The sequence below is a fragment of the Humulus lupulus genome, chromosome 7 (genome assembly GCF_963169125.1).
Source record: "Humulus lupulus chromosome 7, drHumLupu1.1, whole genome shotgun sequence".
NCBI lineage: Eukaryota > Viridiplantae > Streptophyta > Magnoliopsida > Rosales > Cannabaceae > Humulus > Humulus lupulus.
Genome location: NC_084799.1, coordinates 3,313,091 through 3,332,768, shown reverse-complemented (window position 1 = coordinate 3,332,768; position 19,678 = coordinate 3,313,091). Strand labels below are relative to the sequence as shown.

Below are 19,678 nucleotides of genomic sequence, written 5' to 3'. Positions count from 1 at the left end.
ACATGCACTTAAATGTTGCGCCGGCTAGCATATATGACCAGGTTTATTTTCTTCTTATTTACTTATAGTAATGTAATGATACCATCGAATATTTTTTTAGTAACTTTAAACTAAAACATTTGTCGTATATACATCGAAAGATATTAAGAGGTGATGTGGTTTACTTGAATCATTTATATATGTAATTTTTTTAATTTTTTTATTTAATAAAAGAATTAATTAATAATTTAAAAAATTCATATATTTCTAGGTGGTTTACAAACTATTGTGATGTTATACTTTTATCTTATTATAAATTACCATTCATTCATATTTTAATTTGTAATATGTCTAAATATTAATATTTTTTTTATAAAGGTCATTAATTTAACTCAATCTTGCCAAATAATTTTTTTTAGTTAATTAAATTTATATTAATATTTAACATATTACTTATATTTATATATTAAATTTTGTAGTATATATTTTTACATCATTTAAATTTGTAAATTATATATTGAAAAAATTGATATGTTATACTAGACCTATGCGGAGATTAGGTGACTTCCTAGAACTCCTAGAACTCATATGATAATAAGTGAAAAGTATTAGGAAATTGAAAAAAAAAATTGAATTAAATATATATGTATATATAAGGTATTAAGTGATGAGCTAATATATAAATATATATATATATATATATTCTGGTGAATTACACCAATATAACATTAAAAAAAATTAAAAAATTGAAGAATTACCAAAAGTATACAACAAAAAAATATATAATTTTCTATCATTATAAAAAAAATTGCAATTTTCTTACCCAATATTATATTCTTTTTTTAGAAAAATTATAATTAGCAAGATTAATATAAAAATTATTTAAATATATTATAAAATCGAACTAAAGGCAGTTATATATAATGGGAACATATATATTAGGTACGTGCCTCATTTTTGAAGAGATATTTTGTTCAAACACGCACATTAATTACTAATTGATTATTCAAGAACATACCCTTATAAAATAATAATATTGCAATATATATAATCCGTACAAATACATATATAATGCCATAATAATTGATTATATATATATATATAAAAAAAAACAACAGTACTAGCTGTTAAGAACCTGAATACTTAGTGGCACCCTATACGGCTACTATGCTCTGCCTCTACAGAATGTTTTCTCCAATTATTTGGCTGATTTGGTTGTTACACCTTTTGGTGAATATTCTTTGTAATCATTGTATTGGTACAATTCTGTTAGAATCGTTTTGTTTTATTATCTGTGTAAGTCAGGTGGCATATTGTGCAAGGCTGTAATTCTGTTACTCATCATTATATAAAAAGGCAATGCAATAGCTCAGAATTTCTTGAGCTGAGATTTCACACAAATTGTTCTCTCCCTAAAAATTCTCTTGGTATCAGAGCCAGGTTCGAGACACAATGTCAACCGGAAACTCTCAGACTCCCCTTCCCACTACTCCGGCGAACAATCAGCCCACACACCCAGCTGCTCCAATTTCAAGTGGAGCAGGAACTTTCACTGCAAATGACAGTGCACTTCAGAACTCAACCCACACCTATACCCAGCCATTCACTACATTAAATCAACCCTTCTCTCTCAAATTAGACAGGAATAATTACATCCTGTGGAAGACCATGGTGTCCACAATCATTCGAGGTCACAGACTCGATGGCTTCATCAATGGAAGTCGTCCCTGCCCATCTGAGTTTCTACCAGCTGAACCGACTGCAGAAGGCCAGTCAGGATTTGGAATGCGACTCAATCCCGAGTACGAGCAATGGATCGTGAGTGATCAGTTGCTGATGGGTTGGATTTACAGCTCGATGTCGGAGTCGATAGCCACTGAGGTGATGGGGTGTGCTTCTTCGGCTTCTCTTTGGAGTGCATTGGAGAACCTCTATGGAGCTCACTCACGGGCCAAGCTAGACGACACTAGGACTTTGATTCAAACTACAAGGAAAGGTAATACACCTATGGTTGAGTATCTTAGACAAAAGAAAATGTGGGCTGATAGCTTAGCTTTGGCAGGAGACCCATATCCTGAAAGTCATCTAATATCAAATGTTACCTCTGGTCTGGGTGCTGAATACTTACCCATTGTTGTACAAATTGAGAGAACTCGTATGACTTGGCAGGAACTACAGGATATTTTGCTTACTTTCGATAACAAACTTGAGAGATTACAGGCACTTGGAGAAATACCAAAAGCAGGAGGTTCAAGCGTAACTGGGCATATCAGTGGACCCTCTGCGAATTTTGCTGCTAAATCCAGTCATGGATCTGGAAGAGGTCGAAGTAGTGCTCATTTCGGTCGTGGAAGTACTCCTTTCAATCGTGGCAGAGGCTCGTTTGGACACAATGGAGAAAGAAGTGTTGGTCAGAGAACTCGAGGTAGAGGCCGTGGGTTCAACTCCAAACCCACCTGTCAGGTGTGCGGCAAATACGGTCATTCAGCTGCCTATTGTTATAATAGGTATGATGAATCCTTCATGGGTCAAGATCCCACTGCTAACAAGAGCTCACCAGGAGGAAGTCATGCCGCTTTTCTTGCATCACCCGAGGTTGTGGACAGCGATGTTTGGTATGCCGATTCTGGTGCGAGCAATCATATCACTGCCTCTGCGTCTAATCTGAGTCAAAAATCGGATTATGGTGGTAAGGAGAAACTTACAGTAGGTGATGGTAATCAAATAGAGATTTCACTTGTTGGTTCAAGTCTTTTGCCTACTAAAACAGATACTAAATTAGCACTTAATGAGCTTCTTCATGTTCCAAAGATTGCTAAGAATTTGATTAGTGTATCAAAGTTGACAGCTGATAATGATGTAGTTGTTGAGTTTCACTCTGATTTCTGTTTTGTGAAGGACAAGAAAACCAAGATGGTGCTGCTGCAAGGGATGCTTAAAGATGGATTGTATCAACTTGATACCTCAACAACAAAATCTGTCCATGCCCATAGTCACAATCCTGTTCGAAGTTGTCAAAGTGTGTTTCGAAAAACTGCTGCTGTTTCTATTTTACCAATTTCTGATGTAACACATCTCCCTAATGACAAGTCTTTACTTTCCAAAAATGACGTATGGCATAGGAGGTTAGGCCATCCTTCTGTAAAAATTTTAAAACATGTTTTAGAGGTTTCTCAAGTACCTTATTCAATGAATGAAACTTTGCACTTTTGTGATGCCTGTCAATTTGGAAAGTCCCATGCCCTTCCTTTTAAACTATCTTCAAACCGAGCCAAACATGTTCTAGAGTTGATACACACGGATTTGTGGGGGGCTTCCCCAATTGCTTCTAACACAAATTTCAAATATTACATCCATTTCTTAGATGATTTTAGCAGGTATACATGGCTGTACCCCCTTAAAACAAAAGACCAAGCATTAGAAGCCTTCATTCAGTTTAAAACACTTGTGGAAAATCAGTTTGAAAAGAAAATTAAAGTCCTTAGAACCGATTGGGGGGGTGAATTTCAAGCCTTTTCAAACATTGTCAAAACAAATGGAATTGATTTCCAACATTCATGTCCACACACTTCTTCACAAAATGGAAGGGCAGAGAGAAAACATAGGCATATTGTGGAAATGGGTCTAATCCTTTTAGCTCAAGCAATAATGCCTTTAAAATTCTGGGTAGATGCTTTTCAAACAGCCATTTATCTCATAAATAGACTCCCAACACCTGTTTTGAAAATGAAATCACCTTTTGAAGTTTTATTCAATAAAAGGCCAGATTACTCCTTCCTGAAGGTTTTCGGATCAGCTTGTTTCCCTTGTATAAGACCTTACCAATCTCATAAATTTCAGTTCCATTCACTCAAGTGTGTCAACTTAGGTTACAGTACCTCACACAAAGGATACAAATGCCTAAGCTCAACAGGGAGGATCTATATCTCTAGGAACGTGACCTTCAACGAGTTAGAGTTTCCCTTTAAAGAGGGGTTTCTGAACAATTATGCCCCTGAAAAAGAGGTTATTGTCCAAAACGCAGCTTGGTCCTCTTTACCATTTCTGCCTTTCACTCAAAGAACTCAATCCAACGCTCAAAATCTGGTTGATACAACTCCAACAGCTCCGGTCTCAGCATCCCCTGCAGCACCGCCATCACTGGCCAACGAACACACTGAGTATGAGGTTAGTAATCGAGAAGCTAAATCTGTTGAACAAGCTGAAGATATTGATTTAAATGATGCAGTTTCAGTTCAAATGGAATCCGAAACAGTTCAGCCTGCCACAGTTCAGAAATTACCAACCCATTCCATGATTACAAGAGGAAAAGCTGGAATTTTTAAACCAAAAGTTTATTTGAGTACAACCAAGTGGAATCTGCATTTGGAGGAACCCAGAAGTGTCAAAGAAGCTTTTCAGTCAAAGGAGTGGACTGAAGCTATGAATGCCGAAATAGATGCCTTGAAGAGAAACAGAACGTGGACTTTAGTCCCCTTTTCAACAGGTATTAACCCAGTTGGTTGTCGATGGGTGTATAAAACCAAACTGAAATCAGATGGAACAGTGGAGAGGTTCAAAGCCAGATTGGTTGCTAAGGGCTTTCATCAAAGGCCTGGACTCGATTTCGGTGAAACTTACAGCCCCGTTATTAAGGCTCCTACAGTGAGAATAATTCTTACAATTGCTGTATCAAGAAACTGGACTATAAGGAAATTGGACATAAACAACGCATTCTTGAATGGGTTCTTGCAGGAAGATGTGTACATGATACAGCCACCAGGATTTGAAGATTCTCAAAAACCAGATCATGTTTGCAAACTCCATAGATCGTTATATGGTTTAAAGCAGGCCCCTCGGACTTGGTTTGACAGACTTAAGAACACATTGCAGCAGTGGAACTTCAGAAACTCAAAGGCCGACACCTCACTGTTTTTCTACATGACAGAAACAACCATTATTTTTGTGCTAATATACGTGGATGACATAATAGTCACTGGTAATAATGTGGCTGAGTTGAGTGTTTTTATTGACAAACTGAACAAACACTTCTCTCTGAAAGATTTGGGGGCTTTGCACTACTTTTTGGGCATAGAAGTTCACAGGGATGAGACAGGACTCTATCTCACGCAGACCAAGTATATTGTAGAAATACTGGACAGATATGATATGTTGAATGTCAAGCCGTGCCCAACACCTATGATAACAGGAAAGACTTTGTCAAAAGCTGATGGAACAGTGCTCTCAAATCCAACAATGTACCGTAGTGCGATAGGAGCCTTGCAATATTTGTGCCATACTCGGCCCGACATTGCTTTTGCAGTAAATAGATTGAGTCAATTTCTTCAGACTCCAACAACAAGTCACTGGAGTGGAGTTAAGAGGATCTTGCGGTATTTAAAAGGTACATTACATCATGGACTGCATATTAGTTACTGTGAAAGGTTGAACTTAGTTGGATATTCTGATGCGGATTGGGGATGTTGTCCCGATGATAGACGTTCGGTGGCTGGGTACTGTGTTTACTTAGGTGATTCTCTTGTGTCGTGGTCATCAAAGAAGCAAGCCGTTGTCTCTAGATCGAGTACGGAGTCAGAATATAGAGCATTAGCACATGTGGCCTCAGAAATAACATGGATTGAGTCATTGCTAAAGGAGTTTAAATTCAAGCTGTCCGAAAGACCAGTTACATGGTGTGACAATATTAGTGCTAGTGTGCTGGCTTCTAACCCAGTTTACCATGCAAGGACCAAACATATTGAGATAGATATTCATTTTGTTAGGGACAAAGTGCTGAAAAAAGAGCTGGAAATCAGGTATATTCCAACTTCAGATCAGATTGCAGACTGCCTCACAAAAAGTGTCACTCAATCAAAATTTCAGGTTCTTGTTGACAAACTTGGTGTGAAGATGTCACCCCTTCGTTTGAGGGGTGGTGTTAAGAACCTGAATACTTAGTGGCACCCTATACGGCTACTATGCTCTGCCTCTACAGAACGTTTTCTCCAATTATTTGGCTGATTTGGTTGTTACACCTTTTGGTGAATATTCTTTGTAATCATTGTATTGGTACAATTCTGTTAGAATCGTTTTGTTTTTTTTATCTGTGTAAGTCAGGTGGCATATTGTGCAAGGCTGTAATTCTGTTACTCATCATTATATAAAAAGGCAATGCAATAGCTCAGAATTTCTTGAGCTGAGATTTCACACAAATTGTTCTCTCCCTAAAAATTCTCTCTGGCTTAATTATTCATAGAAGAGCCAGCGCATCTTATTATATATATGCATGGACTACTGCTCTCATTAATATTTCTTCATGAGAAAATTCTTAAACCAGTGTGCTGAGAGTTTGGGGTATCTTTTCTGACCATCTTTGTAATCCACAAAGTTAATGCCAAACCGAACAGTGTAACCTGAACTCCATTCAAAGTTGTCAAGCAATGACCATGCAAAATATCCCTTCACATTTACCCCATCCCTACACAAAATAAATTTATGCACAACTCACATTAATTAATTGATTAATATTGAAATATATATATAAAAAAAAAAGCTTCTTTTAATTAATTATATGTAAAGATAATTATTACTTGATGGCCTTTTTAAGGTAACTAAGATGTCGAAAGTAGTAATCAACTCTTTGGTTGTCGATGAGGGCTTGTTCGAGAGATAATTTGGGATTATTGAACTCATCAATGCCTGTAATTTAATTAGAAGTATATTAGCACACTTAATTATTATACATAATATCATCATAGAATTTAAATACCAGTATTACTATTTTACATCTCAAGGTGTCCAACACCACATGAGGTGGCACATTATAATTGGTTAAGAGACTTGATTTTGGATTGTATCAATAACAGTATGCCACGTATTTATGATATTGGATACTATTAGTACTCCTTAGTAATTCTCTTAAATAAGCATAAAATTATTTGATTATAATAATTACCATTCTCAGTGATGTAAATCAATGGATTGTTGTACTTTTTCTTGGTGTACTGTAAAATGTTATAAATCCCTACTGGATAAACATGGAGCCAAGGCGAAGCAGCCTGCAAATAAACCATATAATAAAATGAAAAAAAATAAAAAGATTTCGTACATATATATATTAGGTGTTAAAAATTGTACTTAATAATTGGTTTCAAGAACAAAAATTGTACACACCTTTGGACCAATGGAGAGACCATTTCGCTCGGCTGTCACATGATCATGTGATGAAATTAAAATTAATTATTCATTCAATAACATATGCATGTTAATTAATTATAGCTAGTGTATATATATAGTGGTGGCTTTAATTAACTAGGCTCGTTATTAGTAGCAAAATATATAACATTATTTTCAACACATTTGTATAAAGTTATATATATATATATATACTTACTTGTAAGGTTGGCTTTGGAGTCGGTGTTATAGCTAGGTTTGGCATTGTTGGGCAAATGAAGATAGGCTGCATAGTTAGCTGTGTAGTAATTTAAGCCAAGAAAGTCAAATGATCCTTTCACAAGTTTGGTTTCCTCTTTTGTGAACTTTGGGAGTCGGTTTCCCACCAGTTCTCGCATACTATGTGGATAGTCACCATTTGTTAAGGGGTCCATAAACCTGCAATTAATATTAGGTTTTTATTTTCACAAATATATATACATATATAGGGACAATTTTCTTATAGGGTTTTCATTTTAAGTCCTATCGGTGGAGCTCTTCAGTGTTCTTGACTCGCGAATAGTTTTCGGCGCGATTTTTTCTTATGATCGTGTATATTGTAGCTGTTTAAAACATCCTACAAATTTTTAGAAAATTTTGAATAGTTTACAGTACCAAAAACTAAGTTCAAATATGTTGTTTTCTACGTGCATAAAAAAATTAGTCACGCGTGCAACAACATGTTTGAATCTATAGTTTTCGGTACTGTAAACTATTAAGAATTTTCTAAAAATCGCGATGATGCTCTAAATAGCTACAATATATACGGTCATAAAAAAAAATCACGCCGAAAACTGTTGTAAGGTCGAGAACACTAAGAGCTTCACCGGTAGAGCTTAAAGTGAAGCCCTAGTGATCACTATATAGGGTTGTAGCTCTAAGGGCTCCGAAGTAATAATATGTACCATCCAAGCATGAAATCGAGGGCTCGTTTTGCAGCATTTAGGTTGTGCTTTGCGTTAGAATACGGCACAAACCAGTGCGACACCAATGTTATTCCAATCATGCCCTTTTGAGATGCCTATATATATATATATATATATGTAAATAAAAGTTAATGAAAAAAAAAAGTACATAAACATGACAATATTGTGAAAAATATGTACAAAATAGCATATATCAGGTACATGTGCAAAAAATTATGTACTAAAACATCAAATTTATTTTAAGTGGGACTCATCAGTATAATAATTTTTTTTTATCATAATTTTGGTATCATTATTCTTCTCATTATAATAGTTGAAGGTTGCACCTACTAAAGCGTACGTGTGCAACTTTGGCAATTACACAAGATATAAAGATATAAAAGAAGAAAATATATACATAAATATATTTAATATATGCTAAATAGTATAGTGTACCTATATGTATAGTGGGTTGGCATAACACACTAATTAATATAATGTACTAAATAAAGAAATATGTGATACCTAGCATTACAGTTAACTAGCTATACAATACATATTTTTTTGATTTCGTTTTCCCTTGGATGAATTTCGCTATTTCATTATGTAATTAAGTTTACATTTAATGCATATAAACTGGAACAGAACAGAGTTCATCCCTGCCATAACAAAAGTCTGGCCATTTTTATAGATTTAATAAGGGAAGGTCTATAGCTTTCAATGATGAACTACGTATACTTGTGTATTGTGATTGTGTTGTGCACTACTTGGTCTAAGAATTAATACTTAATTATGAGCATAAGAAATGAGATAATATAATGATGATTACTTGATATTTATCCCTGTAGAGTTTGACGGCGGCAGCATGAGAAAGAAGTTGATAATGGGTCACCAGATATGGCTCAGTCCCCGAATCTCCGCCGGTGCAATTGAGTCCTTGCCAGGCAGAGCATCGGAAAGGGGCCAACATTCCATTCGCATATCCGCCCATGCTGTACGACCATGGCTCGTTCAGTGTTATCCAGTGCTTCACTCTGTCCCCAAACTCTTTGAAGCAAAGCTCCGCATAGTCCTTGAAATGCCCCCTATACGTAAATACATTCATATTATATGCATATATATATATATACATAAATATAGAGAGATTCTACTATAGTTATTCAAAAAGAGCTCCATCGGTGGGGTTTTTGTGTATTCCCTACCCGTGAACAGTTTTTGACACGATATTTTTTTATAACCGTGTATTTGTAATTATTAAGAGAATAATGCAAATTTTTAGAAAATTTCGAATAATTTACGATGCTGAAAACTAGGTTCAAAACAAGTTGTTGCATGCGTAACTGATTTTTTTATTCGCGTGGAAAATAATATGTTTGAATCTAATTTTTGGCACTATAAATTATTCGGAATTTTTTGAAAATTTGCAAGATGCTCTAAATAAGTACAAAATACACGATTATAAAAAAGATCACGGCGAAAAATGTTCACAAGTCGGGAATACACAAAAGCTCTACTGGTGGGGCTTTTTTGAAGCCCCTACAATAAATCTCCCTATAAATATACACTTTTTATCCGTACTGTAGTAGTGTTTTATGTTTTCGATACTTGAGAAATTATAACCTAATTATTTTTTTGCATGACAGCGTACATGATAGTTATAGTAGGCATCACGCTAACTTTCAAGAAAGTCCGATAAATTTACAGTGCTAAATTTACAGTTCAAATAGTCTGTTTTCCACGCGTATAAAAAAAAAATTAGACACGCGTGCAACTGATTATTTGAACTCTAATTTCGGCACCATAAATTATTCAGAATTTTTTGAAAATTGGCAGAATACTTAATATAACTACAATATATGCCCTCATGCAAAAAAAATTGGGTATAATTTCTTATAGTGCCAAAAATAAAAAAACGCTCATACGGTAGGAACAAAAATGATATTTCTCAACCTAAAAAAAATTCCTATATATATTTATATAAACAACTATGGTCTTTGGCTATATTACTTACACAATGTGAGGACTTAAGAAACCACCGTACTCATCTTCTAAAGCTTGAGGAAGATCCCAGTGAAAGATAGTAACAAAAGGCTTCAAACCTTTGGCTATGAGTTCATCGATGAGATTGTTGTAGTATTTTATTCCTTTCTTGTTCACACCCCCACTTAGTTTGCCATCTGAATAAATTTATGAATTTATTAATTAATCATATATATCTAATTAATTAATGATTCAAATATAACATTCAAACTTAATTATTATACTTACTTGGTAACAATCTTGACCATGAGATAGAAAATCTATACGCATCCAAATTCATTTCCTTCATAATCCCCACATCTTCCTATATAATTAATTTCATAAATTTATTAGTACAACAAATTACTAAGCTTTATTATATAATTATTAATTAATTCATCATTAGCACTAATACATAAATATATAATTTTCTACCTTGTACCGGTGATACTCATCATTTGCCACATCCCCATTACTGCGGTCAGCTATTTTTTCTGCAATTTCATTATCACATAAAATATTAATATAAATACATATTTGATAAAAAAAATTAAATCCAATATATGATCAATGTTTTTTTTTTCCTAAAATATTATGATTATTAACTTAAATACTGAGTTAGAGTAAATTTATTAAATATTTTTATAAAAAAAGTATCTAACAATTAAAAACTATATATATAATTATTAATTTATGGATAAACATCATTAGCTAACTTCTTTTTGTAATTTATATAACATGATTTCTCCTATCATATATTTGGCTCTAGATTTTAGTCTTTGTATTAATTTATTATAATAAAGATTATTCATTCATAAGTATTAGAGTATGGTGTCCCACATAGAATAAATGTAAGAATATTGAGTCATTAATAAGACCATGAGTAACTCCATTAATCACCAATTAGTTTTTAGATAAAACTACATAATTCTTGTCATGATATCATGAGTCAATTTCCTAACAGACATTTAATCCACACTGATCTTGAGCCAACTTAAAAAAAAAGATAGACATTCAATCCACACCGATCTTGAGCCAACTTAAAAAAAAGATCTGCATAGTGCAATAAGACTCTTGAGAACCAAATAATGAGTTAAACTGCACGAGATTCACACATATAGTGCAAAAAGACAATTAAGATTGCTTGTGATGATGTCCGCTAATGACCAATTAATTTTTAAAGAAAATATGTAGGTGTGTGTAGAAATAGAAAAATTTACAAAGAGAAGTTTCTTGGAAATAAATTCATGGTTTTGTAACAGTCATGGGTTAATTAAGTTAAAAGCATTAATTATTATTATTGTCAATATATATCTCGAACAGTCCAACTTATTTTTTTCAATATATGAACATCTTACAACTTACGCAATATAACGTACGTGTGTCTTTATTATTTTGTCAAACACATTTTTCAATGTGGTCCTCTCTGTATATATTATTTATGTATATATTTAATTAAATTATTACTATATATATATACTGCCAAAAAAAAAAAACCACACAACGTTCAAAAGAATAGGATGGTTTTGTCAAGAATAAATAAATAAAAAATGATGCTACTATTATAATTCTTATATTTTCAGTTTGCCCCTAAACTTTTAAAAATTTTACCATTTGCCTCATGGAAATTTCTAATTTTAATATCAATTAATTTAACACTCATTATAATTAATCTACTTCATAGGAACTTTGTAAACATAATTTTTAGCCAAAAACAAAAAACCTTTAAGAAACCTATATCAACAAAGCTGAGTTTACTATATACTATATCATATATATATATATATATATAGTTGGGATCAATATATTGTTTCCTCCAATTTTGATAAAAAAAAATGTTTTAAACTCTTTCATTATTATTATTTTTTTTTTACCAAAATATGTACGTAGTAATTATAATTTTAAAATATTATTGATTAAATGATAAGTACTAAATTAGTTTCCTAGATATATAGAAAAAGAGTATATATAACACTATAAATTTATACAACTCTTTTTTAGAAGTTTCTTTTATACCCACTTGATTAAAGTTCTCACTCTCCCCCACTAAATTAAATTTAGGAATTGACATTTTTTTGGGATGAAATTTTATAATGCATAGACTAATCATGAAATGTTTTGCTTGATTGAATGTAAAAGTTTACACTTTCATGTTACCAAATTTAGTGGCGAATATATAATTAATTTATATGTATCGAATAGGCAACTACTAATTAATTATTAATTAATTTATGTTGCTCTCAATTGTTTAGTCACATGGTTTTGAATTTGAAATATCAAAACAATAATAATAACTATTGCCCTATTCAATATTTTATATTTTTCAATATTGTCCTTTATGCCCCAGCTGCTGAGTTGCATAACATATTAAAATGTTATATTTGTATAAATTTAACATATCAAATAGGACTTTAATTTAATAATTTAATTTGTTGAGAATTAGTATATTTTTAAGGTGATTTAATTCTTGACTATTATTAATATCTTAACAATAGGTCTTGGATTCTCTTTTTCCAAATTGTGTATTTTCCTCTAGTATTTATTATGTATTATTAGTGTAGTTTTTATTTGATTTTATCTTTAAAAAAAAGTTAATAGTTTCATTATGAGCTTCCTCCTTTCTCCCAATTGTGTTGTACAATTATTTTTAAAAATAATTAATAAATACACCATCCAATCAATAATTAAATATATAATTTTAAACCACAAATTCGAGTGTACTTAACCATATATATTTATATAAATTATAGATTATGAATTTCTCTATCATAATTAGCTAGTATATGTTAGTAATATATTATATTTTATATATTTAGAAAAAGAAAAAAAATAATAAAGATAATCATCATTTTGTCTCTTTGGATCATATATATTCCGTGAATTATTCAAGTCAGGACCCATGATCTCGGCTCCACTATAAAATAAAGTCTACCAGACTATATCATATCAAATGAGAATGTATATATAAAACTCTAACCTATATAATAATTAATAGGGTTTATATTTTTTTTTACTCTGTATTTTGATAAATTATTTTTTGGACCTTATGTTTTATAAAATGATTAAAATAGAACCCTAAACTCAATTTTGATGAAGACAAAAATTAAATATAACACAGTTTTGAAGCAGAATGATTTTATTTTTGTTCTGAATTATTAGTTTAGTAAATTATTTTTTATTTTAGTTAAAAAAACATTGACCAAAATCGGTTAGGGTTCTATTTTAACTATTTTACAAAACATAAGGTCCAAAAAGTAATTTATTAAAATATAAAATCCAAACAGGTAATAGAAAAAAAATATAAGGTCTAAAAATATATAAACCATAATTAATATCAAAACCAATCTATGCAATAATAATAATATTTAATAACAATAATAAACAATTAAATTAAAATGTAATGATAACAATTATATATATTATGTAAATTTATAGAGTTTTATTTCATTTGGGGTAGTAGAAAAAAAAATATTAATTCCTTCAAAATTCATCATTTTGTATGTTGATTTACATAATATGCAATAATTTATTTCTTAAATTTTTATATATATATATATATATATTTACAAAAATCTGAACTACATATTCTATGATGATGTAACACTCCTATTTATAGTCTATAGTATACCTTAAATATCAAATCACAAGCAAGGAAATATATAATAATAATTCAAGAGAAAATTAAGTTTCTTTTTGAATGACTCATTTGAATAAATAATTTTTTTTTTTAAAAAAAACTTACATACGCATCACAGACTAATAATATTCTTGAGAAAATAATATAAATTAGAAGAAGAAAAAAAAACCTGGATATTTGTAAGTGTAAGTATCCCATATACTGGGTCCTCTACCATCTTCCTTGGCAGCACCTTCATACTGAACAAAAATCACAAAACAAAGAAAAACCCATAATCACAATAAGAATGTAAAACTTAATTAAGGGTTTAATTATAATTATATAACATGATTATATAGTCATTATAATTATATGTATATATTAATTAGTTATTACCTGATATGAAGATGAAGCTGTTCCAAAGATGAAACCAGGTGGGAAACTGGTTCGGTTGAGGAGCATAGAGGCATATTGAGTTGGTACAACTGTACTTTCAGCTACCTTGGTAGATTTGGCTATGGCTGCCGAACCAAGAAGAAGAAGAAGAAGAAGAAACCCTAAGTTCAGTAAAAGTGATGAGTCTTTGTGATTATAATAAGCCATTGTTAGATTCTACAAAATATGATGTGTAACTTCTTGAAAACCAGTAGTGTGTCTTTATATACACCTACATGGCCAGTACTATTAATAAAATAATTTTTTTCGGTTATTTATTTATTTCTTTATTTTTGGGTTTTTGGTAAAATGGTACACTTTGTTTTAATTGTGATATTTTTTTTTAAGATGACTGCTGGCTATCAAGACAAGAAATTTTAGAAACTGGCTAAAATTCTAGATGATCATTTTGTAAAATATTATCAAAATTAAGTAAAAGTGAAAAAAAAAAAAAACTATTTTTACCTATTATTAAAAGTAAATTTATTATATACATATAACTAGAAACAAATTTGACAAGCAATATATTAATTAAATGGACAAAATGGGACGACCGATAAGTTATTAAATTTGAAAGCATCTTTATTAATTATGTGTTTGTACGAACATAATTGATACTTTTATTATTATTATTATTATTTTTTATGATTATTACTCTATTATTTTTGTATAAAGAACTGTTTTGAAGCTATATAATTTGACTTTACTGTTCACAAATGGACTGTCTGTTATTATCGTCTTAGCTTAAAAATTAATAATTTTATAGAAACGGTCATTTTTATACATGGAATAATAAATTATTGTCTCTGCTATCTAATTTATAGAATAATATATATATACACACGTATATTGTGTGCATAGACTGTTGTTAATGGTCAATGATGTATGTGATATATATCATATCCATTATTCTTTTTCTTTTTCTTTTTCTTTTTTTTTTGTGGCTTAAATATTATATAAGTTTAAACCCATTTATAAATATTTTATTTATTAATTAATTTTTGTTTATTATAAATATATGTATATGGTAATGGTAGTGGCAAACATAATAGTTATCATTATCTTTACTATCATTTGGACATTTCAACCATTTGAATATTTAGTCTTCTTACGATAACTAATAATTTTTTTTTGACAAATTATGATAAATAATAATTAAATATCAGTGATAGCTAAGATTCTCCTTTTTCTTATATTTTATTATTAAACCAAGGCATACATGTGTATTTGCATGGTGTTTATATATTTATGTATAAACTTGATTTGCTTAAGTTTTTATTTGTTGTTTATTAGTTTAATTAATTGCTTGATAAATTTAGGATATTATTTTAATTATAGGCAACTCGTGCAATACATGTGTGTATGTTCAAAATTTAATTAAAAATTATAAAATATTGACTTAAAAGTTATATTCTAATTAATTTAAATTGGTGAATACCACTATCACTAAAACCGGTTCGTCTTTAAATTATATATCAGATTTAAAGCTAAAAAAATGGAAAACATAATATATTATAAATTAAGAGAGAAATTCTTCCAATTAACCAAACAAATTACCATCTCCAAGTATGCACAATACTAATTATCTATGAAAAGCCTTATAGGCATACAATATAAAATGATTTAATATTTCATGAGATTTTTAGATCTAATTTCTAATTGGGTGAAATTTAATATAAAAAATATTAAATTCGCTTGGATAATGAATAATCATACATCCTTTAAAAGAAAACTAAGAGGATTTGTTTTAATTTAAGTATCTATTTATTGTTAATTAATTTAATTTCTAAATTTTAAATTAAGATATATAAAATAGTATTGTATTGTATAATTTATATATTTATATATAATGAGTTGATATTAAATTACAAGAAAATAAGTCACATGTACAATTATAAATCTCTGTGTTACTAAGGATATATGTTTGAGAAAAATAAATAGATTAGTTAATTATTAGATTATTAAATTAATTTTTTTAATAAACTCTTTAATTCAAAATTAATTCAATGAAGTAACTTATATGTATTGAATATATTAATTCAAAATTTATCGGTGGAAATTTCTCATATGTATACTTTTCTCACTTTCTTTTATTAATTAAGCATGTTAATTCGGCTATAATGAATAATACAATTCTCAAAATTTATAATATACTTATTGACTGACTGAGTAGTCATTATCTTTGGATCGATTTCATCACATGATTAAGATATATATCAGTTTCAAAAGTGTGAAATTTAGATTGAAAAAAAAAATACTTTATCTCTATATCGATCGGTGCCCTTGTGGTTATTATTCTCTAGTAGAAATTTTCAACATATCTATCCACTTTTTGAATTTATACATATTTATTATATATTTACACACGTATGTACCTTAATTAAGGCTAACTATATAGGTTTCGAAAACCAAGCAAATAACGAGTTGTGAATTTTCAAACTTCAACTTGTCTAAGCATTCTATTTATCTACGCTTCCAATTCCTACCACTAAGTTTTTTTTTTATCATTTAAGGTTTTCGTATAGTATTTCGCATGATAATATTGTTCGACTAATGTTAGGCACACACTTATTTTATACATTTAAAATGTATACAATAATATGCATTATTTGAGTATGTAAAATAAATGTGTCTATCATTATTCATATTATTTTTAGGAAATATTAAGGGGCGGCTTGTGAGCATTGGAGTTCCAAGGAAATTTTTGATATTTTTACAATATTTATATATAAAATTGTATTTTTGTAAAATTATGGGATCTTTTTGTATAGAAAAAAATAACATTTTTCAAAAATAAAAATAGGGCATTTTTATTTGGGGGCTCTAGGCCCGCCTATACTTAGGGTCGACCCTGGAAATATATAGGCTTGTTTAATATTGTTGTTTATAGCATAGAAAATCGTTTTGTTGTTTTCAAGATACAGGGAGTGTTTGGCTATAGTGTTTTTAAAAAAATTAAATATTGAACAAAAATTTAATAAATATATTGAAATAGAGAAAATATTGTGAAATTATGAAATAAAAAATAAGGAGAGAGAAAATAATGTGAAAATAAATAATGTGAGAATAAATGACGAAAGAGAAAATGATGTGAGATAAAATTATATAAGAAGAAGTGATGAAAAAAATAATAATTTCTATAACACACCACGTCACTATGGCTGCTTCCAGGAATGACGATTAGAAACACTACAACAAAAATGAGTTTTAGGGGCGACATGACCTGATGAGTCGCCCGTGAAAAAATGTCCCTAAAGGGAACATTAGGGACGACTCGAAGGGTCGCCCCTGATATTCAAATATCAGAGACGACACAGTCGCCCCTAAAACTTGAAATGTCGCCTCAAAATTTTGAAAATTTTGAATTATTTTTGTCGACATGTCGCCCCTGATACTCCATTAGTCGCCCATAATACATAATTATTAGGGGCGACGTGTCGCCCCTAATACTATGCTATGTCGCCCCAAATGTTTACACGTGGCATATTATCAGGGGCGACAGTGTCTCCCCTAAAACTATTTTATTTATAAAAAAAATAATAAAATTAACTATTTAAATACAATTTTAATTATTTATTTATCGAAATTATTATTTAAATTTTAAATAATTGAAAACAAATATATTAAAAATAAAAATATTATATTAAATATTCAAATTAGTTTATTAAAATAACAATTGTACATATTCATAATACATTAACATAACAAATAGTCATATTGTTCATAAAATTTAACAATAATTAATAATAAAATAAACCTAGTCTCCTAAATCAGCTGCCTCGTCCTCCTCCCTATTGTCTTCTTGTTGTGGTTGTTGCGGTGGCTGTGGTTGTGATTGCTGCGGTGGCAGCATCGGCCAAGGATATTGGGGAGGTAATGTGGACGATCCAGCTCCATACATGTAGGGATACGACGGCTGGGAGGACACTGGAATCGGCCACGGATAAGGTGTTGCTCCATACATATATGGAGGTACCATATGTTGAGACGGCGCTGCCCCGTACATGGAAGGATGAGTTGGAGCTGAGGTTGAGAAGACGAAGCCCTAGAAATATTGTCACTATCAGGCACAGGCGGCATCTGAACGTTTGGTGGACGAAATGAAGGTACAAAAAATTGAGATAAGAAATTAACTTGATCAGTCAATTTCTGTAGATTATTCTCCAATTTTTCTATATATTCTCTTGAATGATGAGGAGGAACTTGAGACTCGCTGAAGTGAGAGTGTTGGGTAGATGATGACCCCGACCCCGACCTCGACCCCGACCCCGACCCCGACCCCTTCAATTTGCGGGTCACTCCTCGCTCATGTCCACGCCTTTGGCCTAATACTTTTTGTAGCACCTCCACCTGATCAACTGATGACGGACTATCATTATTAGAAGCATCAGTGGATGTTTGCTGAGTTTGTAACTCAAAATCAGCCTTCAGTTTTTCCTGTTTTCAAAAAATGTTAGACACTAACATTACATATAACTCTATTTATATTAAAAAATATAATTCAAACTGACATAATCTTGGCGAGCATCATCGTTCACGAAATCATTTGTTGCTTTCTTCCAATGATAATCCTTCCATGACTCTATAAGGTCCGGGTTCGTCTAAAAAATATAACCCAAATGTTAGAGAACATATAATTTAAAAGAACATAATTTTGATAATATTTTATCTTTTACTTACTTTTTCAAAACGGATGGCTGCCAGCGATTTTGTACCCTGCGTTGTAGAATACTCTTCTTTCTTCCGATTTTCCTTATTCTTTACGGAGCGCGCAATAAATTGTGGACTTGTAAATAACTGACAGATCTGCTTCCACTCCTCCTTGTTAACATCATTGGTTGGGTTGTTTAGAACCTTATCCCAATCCTCCGGTCCATTGTAGTGTTTCTCAAAGTATTCGTGTCTTAGTGTTTTCCTAGTCTCAACATAGTGATTTAAATTGCACCAAACAGCACAGAATTTTAGCCAAGTCTAAGCAACGAAAATGAAAAAAAAAAAAAAAACAGAACCGTAAACTACGAAGGAAATCTATGAATATATACCTCTTACTTTGGACGGTTCTTGGTGTGTTCTTTCTTCTTCCAAACTTAGTACAAAACACTATGAACATAACAAGACCATTTGACATGAATTTAGAACTCAGAATCTAAGAGAAAAATTAACCCAAAGTAGGTTCGGACTTACGTTATTTTTGTATAGGCTATTCTTGCACCGAACCCTCAAAACACTTCCTTCTCTTGCTTTCTTCTACAATCAAACAGAGGTTCTTCTACAATCAAACAGAGGTTCTATATATTTATAGAATGGGTTAGTTTTATTTATATATTATACATATATATAGAAATACACACATATATATAGAATATGGGTTATACATATTTATATATTATACATATATATATTACATATATAATATATAAAAGCCGAGAGGTTACCTGTGTTGCAGCCGACCGTCTGGAGTGGGAGTCCGAGCCACGAGGGAGCGAGGTCGGAGGTTCGGTCTGGGTCTTGGGGTTGGGTCGGACAGGTCGGA

At 31.0% G+C, this 19,678-nt stretch overlaps 2 protein-coding genes across 2 annotated transcripts; both read right to left on the bottom strand.

Moving 5' to 3' along the window:
• Nucleotides 1–6,081: 6,081 nt before the first annotated feature.
• LOC133790348 (beta-glucosidase 12-like) lies at nucleotides 6,082–14,348 on the bottom strand. Its single transcript, XM_062227953.1, has 12 exons — nucleotides 14,107–14,348; nucleotides 13,901–13,970; nucleotides 10,530–10,588; nucleotides 10,344–10,419; nucleotides 10,087–10,252; nucleotides 8,905–9,160; nucleotides 8,076–8,191; nucleotides 7,352–7,569; nucleotides 7,132–7,163; nucleotides 6,914–7,016; nucleotides 6,549–6,657; nucleotides 6,082–6,436 (listed from the first exon to the last, which is right to left on the bottom strand). The coding sequence occupies exons 1-12, from the start codon at nucleotides 14,311–14,313 to the stop codon at nucleotides 6,262–6,264; spliced, it is 1,587 nt and encodes a 528-aa protein (XP_062083937.1). The 5' UTR covers nucleotides 14,314–14,348; the 3' UTR covers nucleotides 6,082–6,261.
• A 3,562-nt stretch (nucleotides 14,349–17,910) lies between these two features.
• On the bottom strand, nucleotides 17,911–19,273 carry LOC133789703 (uncharacterized). Its single transcript, XM_062227476.1, has 4 exons — nucleotides 19,188–19,273; nucleotides 18,826–19,060; nucleotides 18,657–18,746; nucleotides 17,911–18,582 (listed from the first exon to the last, which is right to left on the bottom strand). Exons 1-4 carry the CDS (start codon nucleotides 19,271–19,273, stop codon nucleotides 17,911–17,913), a joined length of 1,083 nt encoding a protein of 360 aa, XP_062083460.1.
• Between the last annotated feature and the right edge of the window lie 405 nt (nucleotides 19,274–19,678).

Excerpts from the sequence above, each read along its gene's own strand:
- LOC133790348 (XM_062227953.1), bottom strand. The coding sequence starts at position 14,313 with ATGGCTTATTATAATCACAAAGACTCATCACTTTTACTGAACTTAGGG. Across the intron at positions 8,192-8,904 it reads TCTACAGGGATAAATATCAA|GCATCTCAAAAGGGCATGAT; the intron begins GTAATCATCATT and ends ATATATATATAG. Across the intron at positions 6,658-6,913 it reads GATTTACATCACTGAGAATG|GCATTGATGAGTTCAATAAT; the intron begins GTAATTATTATA and ends ATTAAATTACAG.
- LOC133789703 (XM_062227476.1), bottom strand. The coding sequence starts at position 19,273 with ATGTCAAATGGTCTTGTTATGTTCATAGTGTTTTGTACTAAGTTTGGA. Across the intron at positions 18,747-18,825 it reads CAGCCATCCGTTTTGAAAAA|ACGAACCCGGACCTTATAGA; the intron begins GTAAGTAAAAGA and ends TATATTTTTTAG. Across the intron at positions 18,583-18,656 it reads ATGATGCTCGCCAAGATTAT|GAAAAACTGAAGGCTGATTT; the intron begins GTCAGTTTGAAT and ends TTTTGAAAACAG.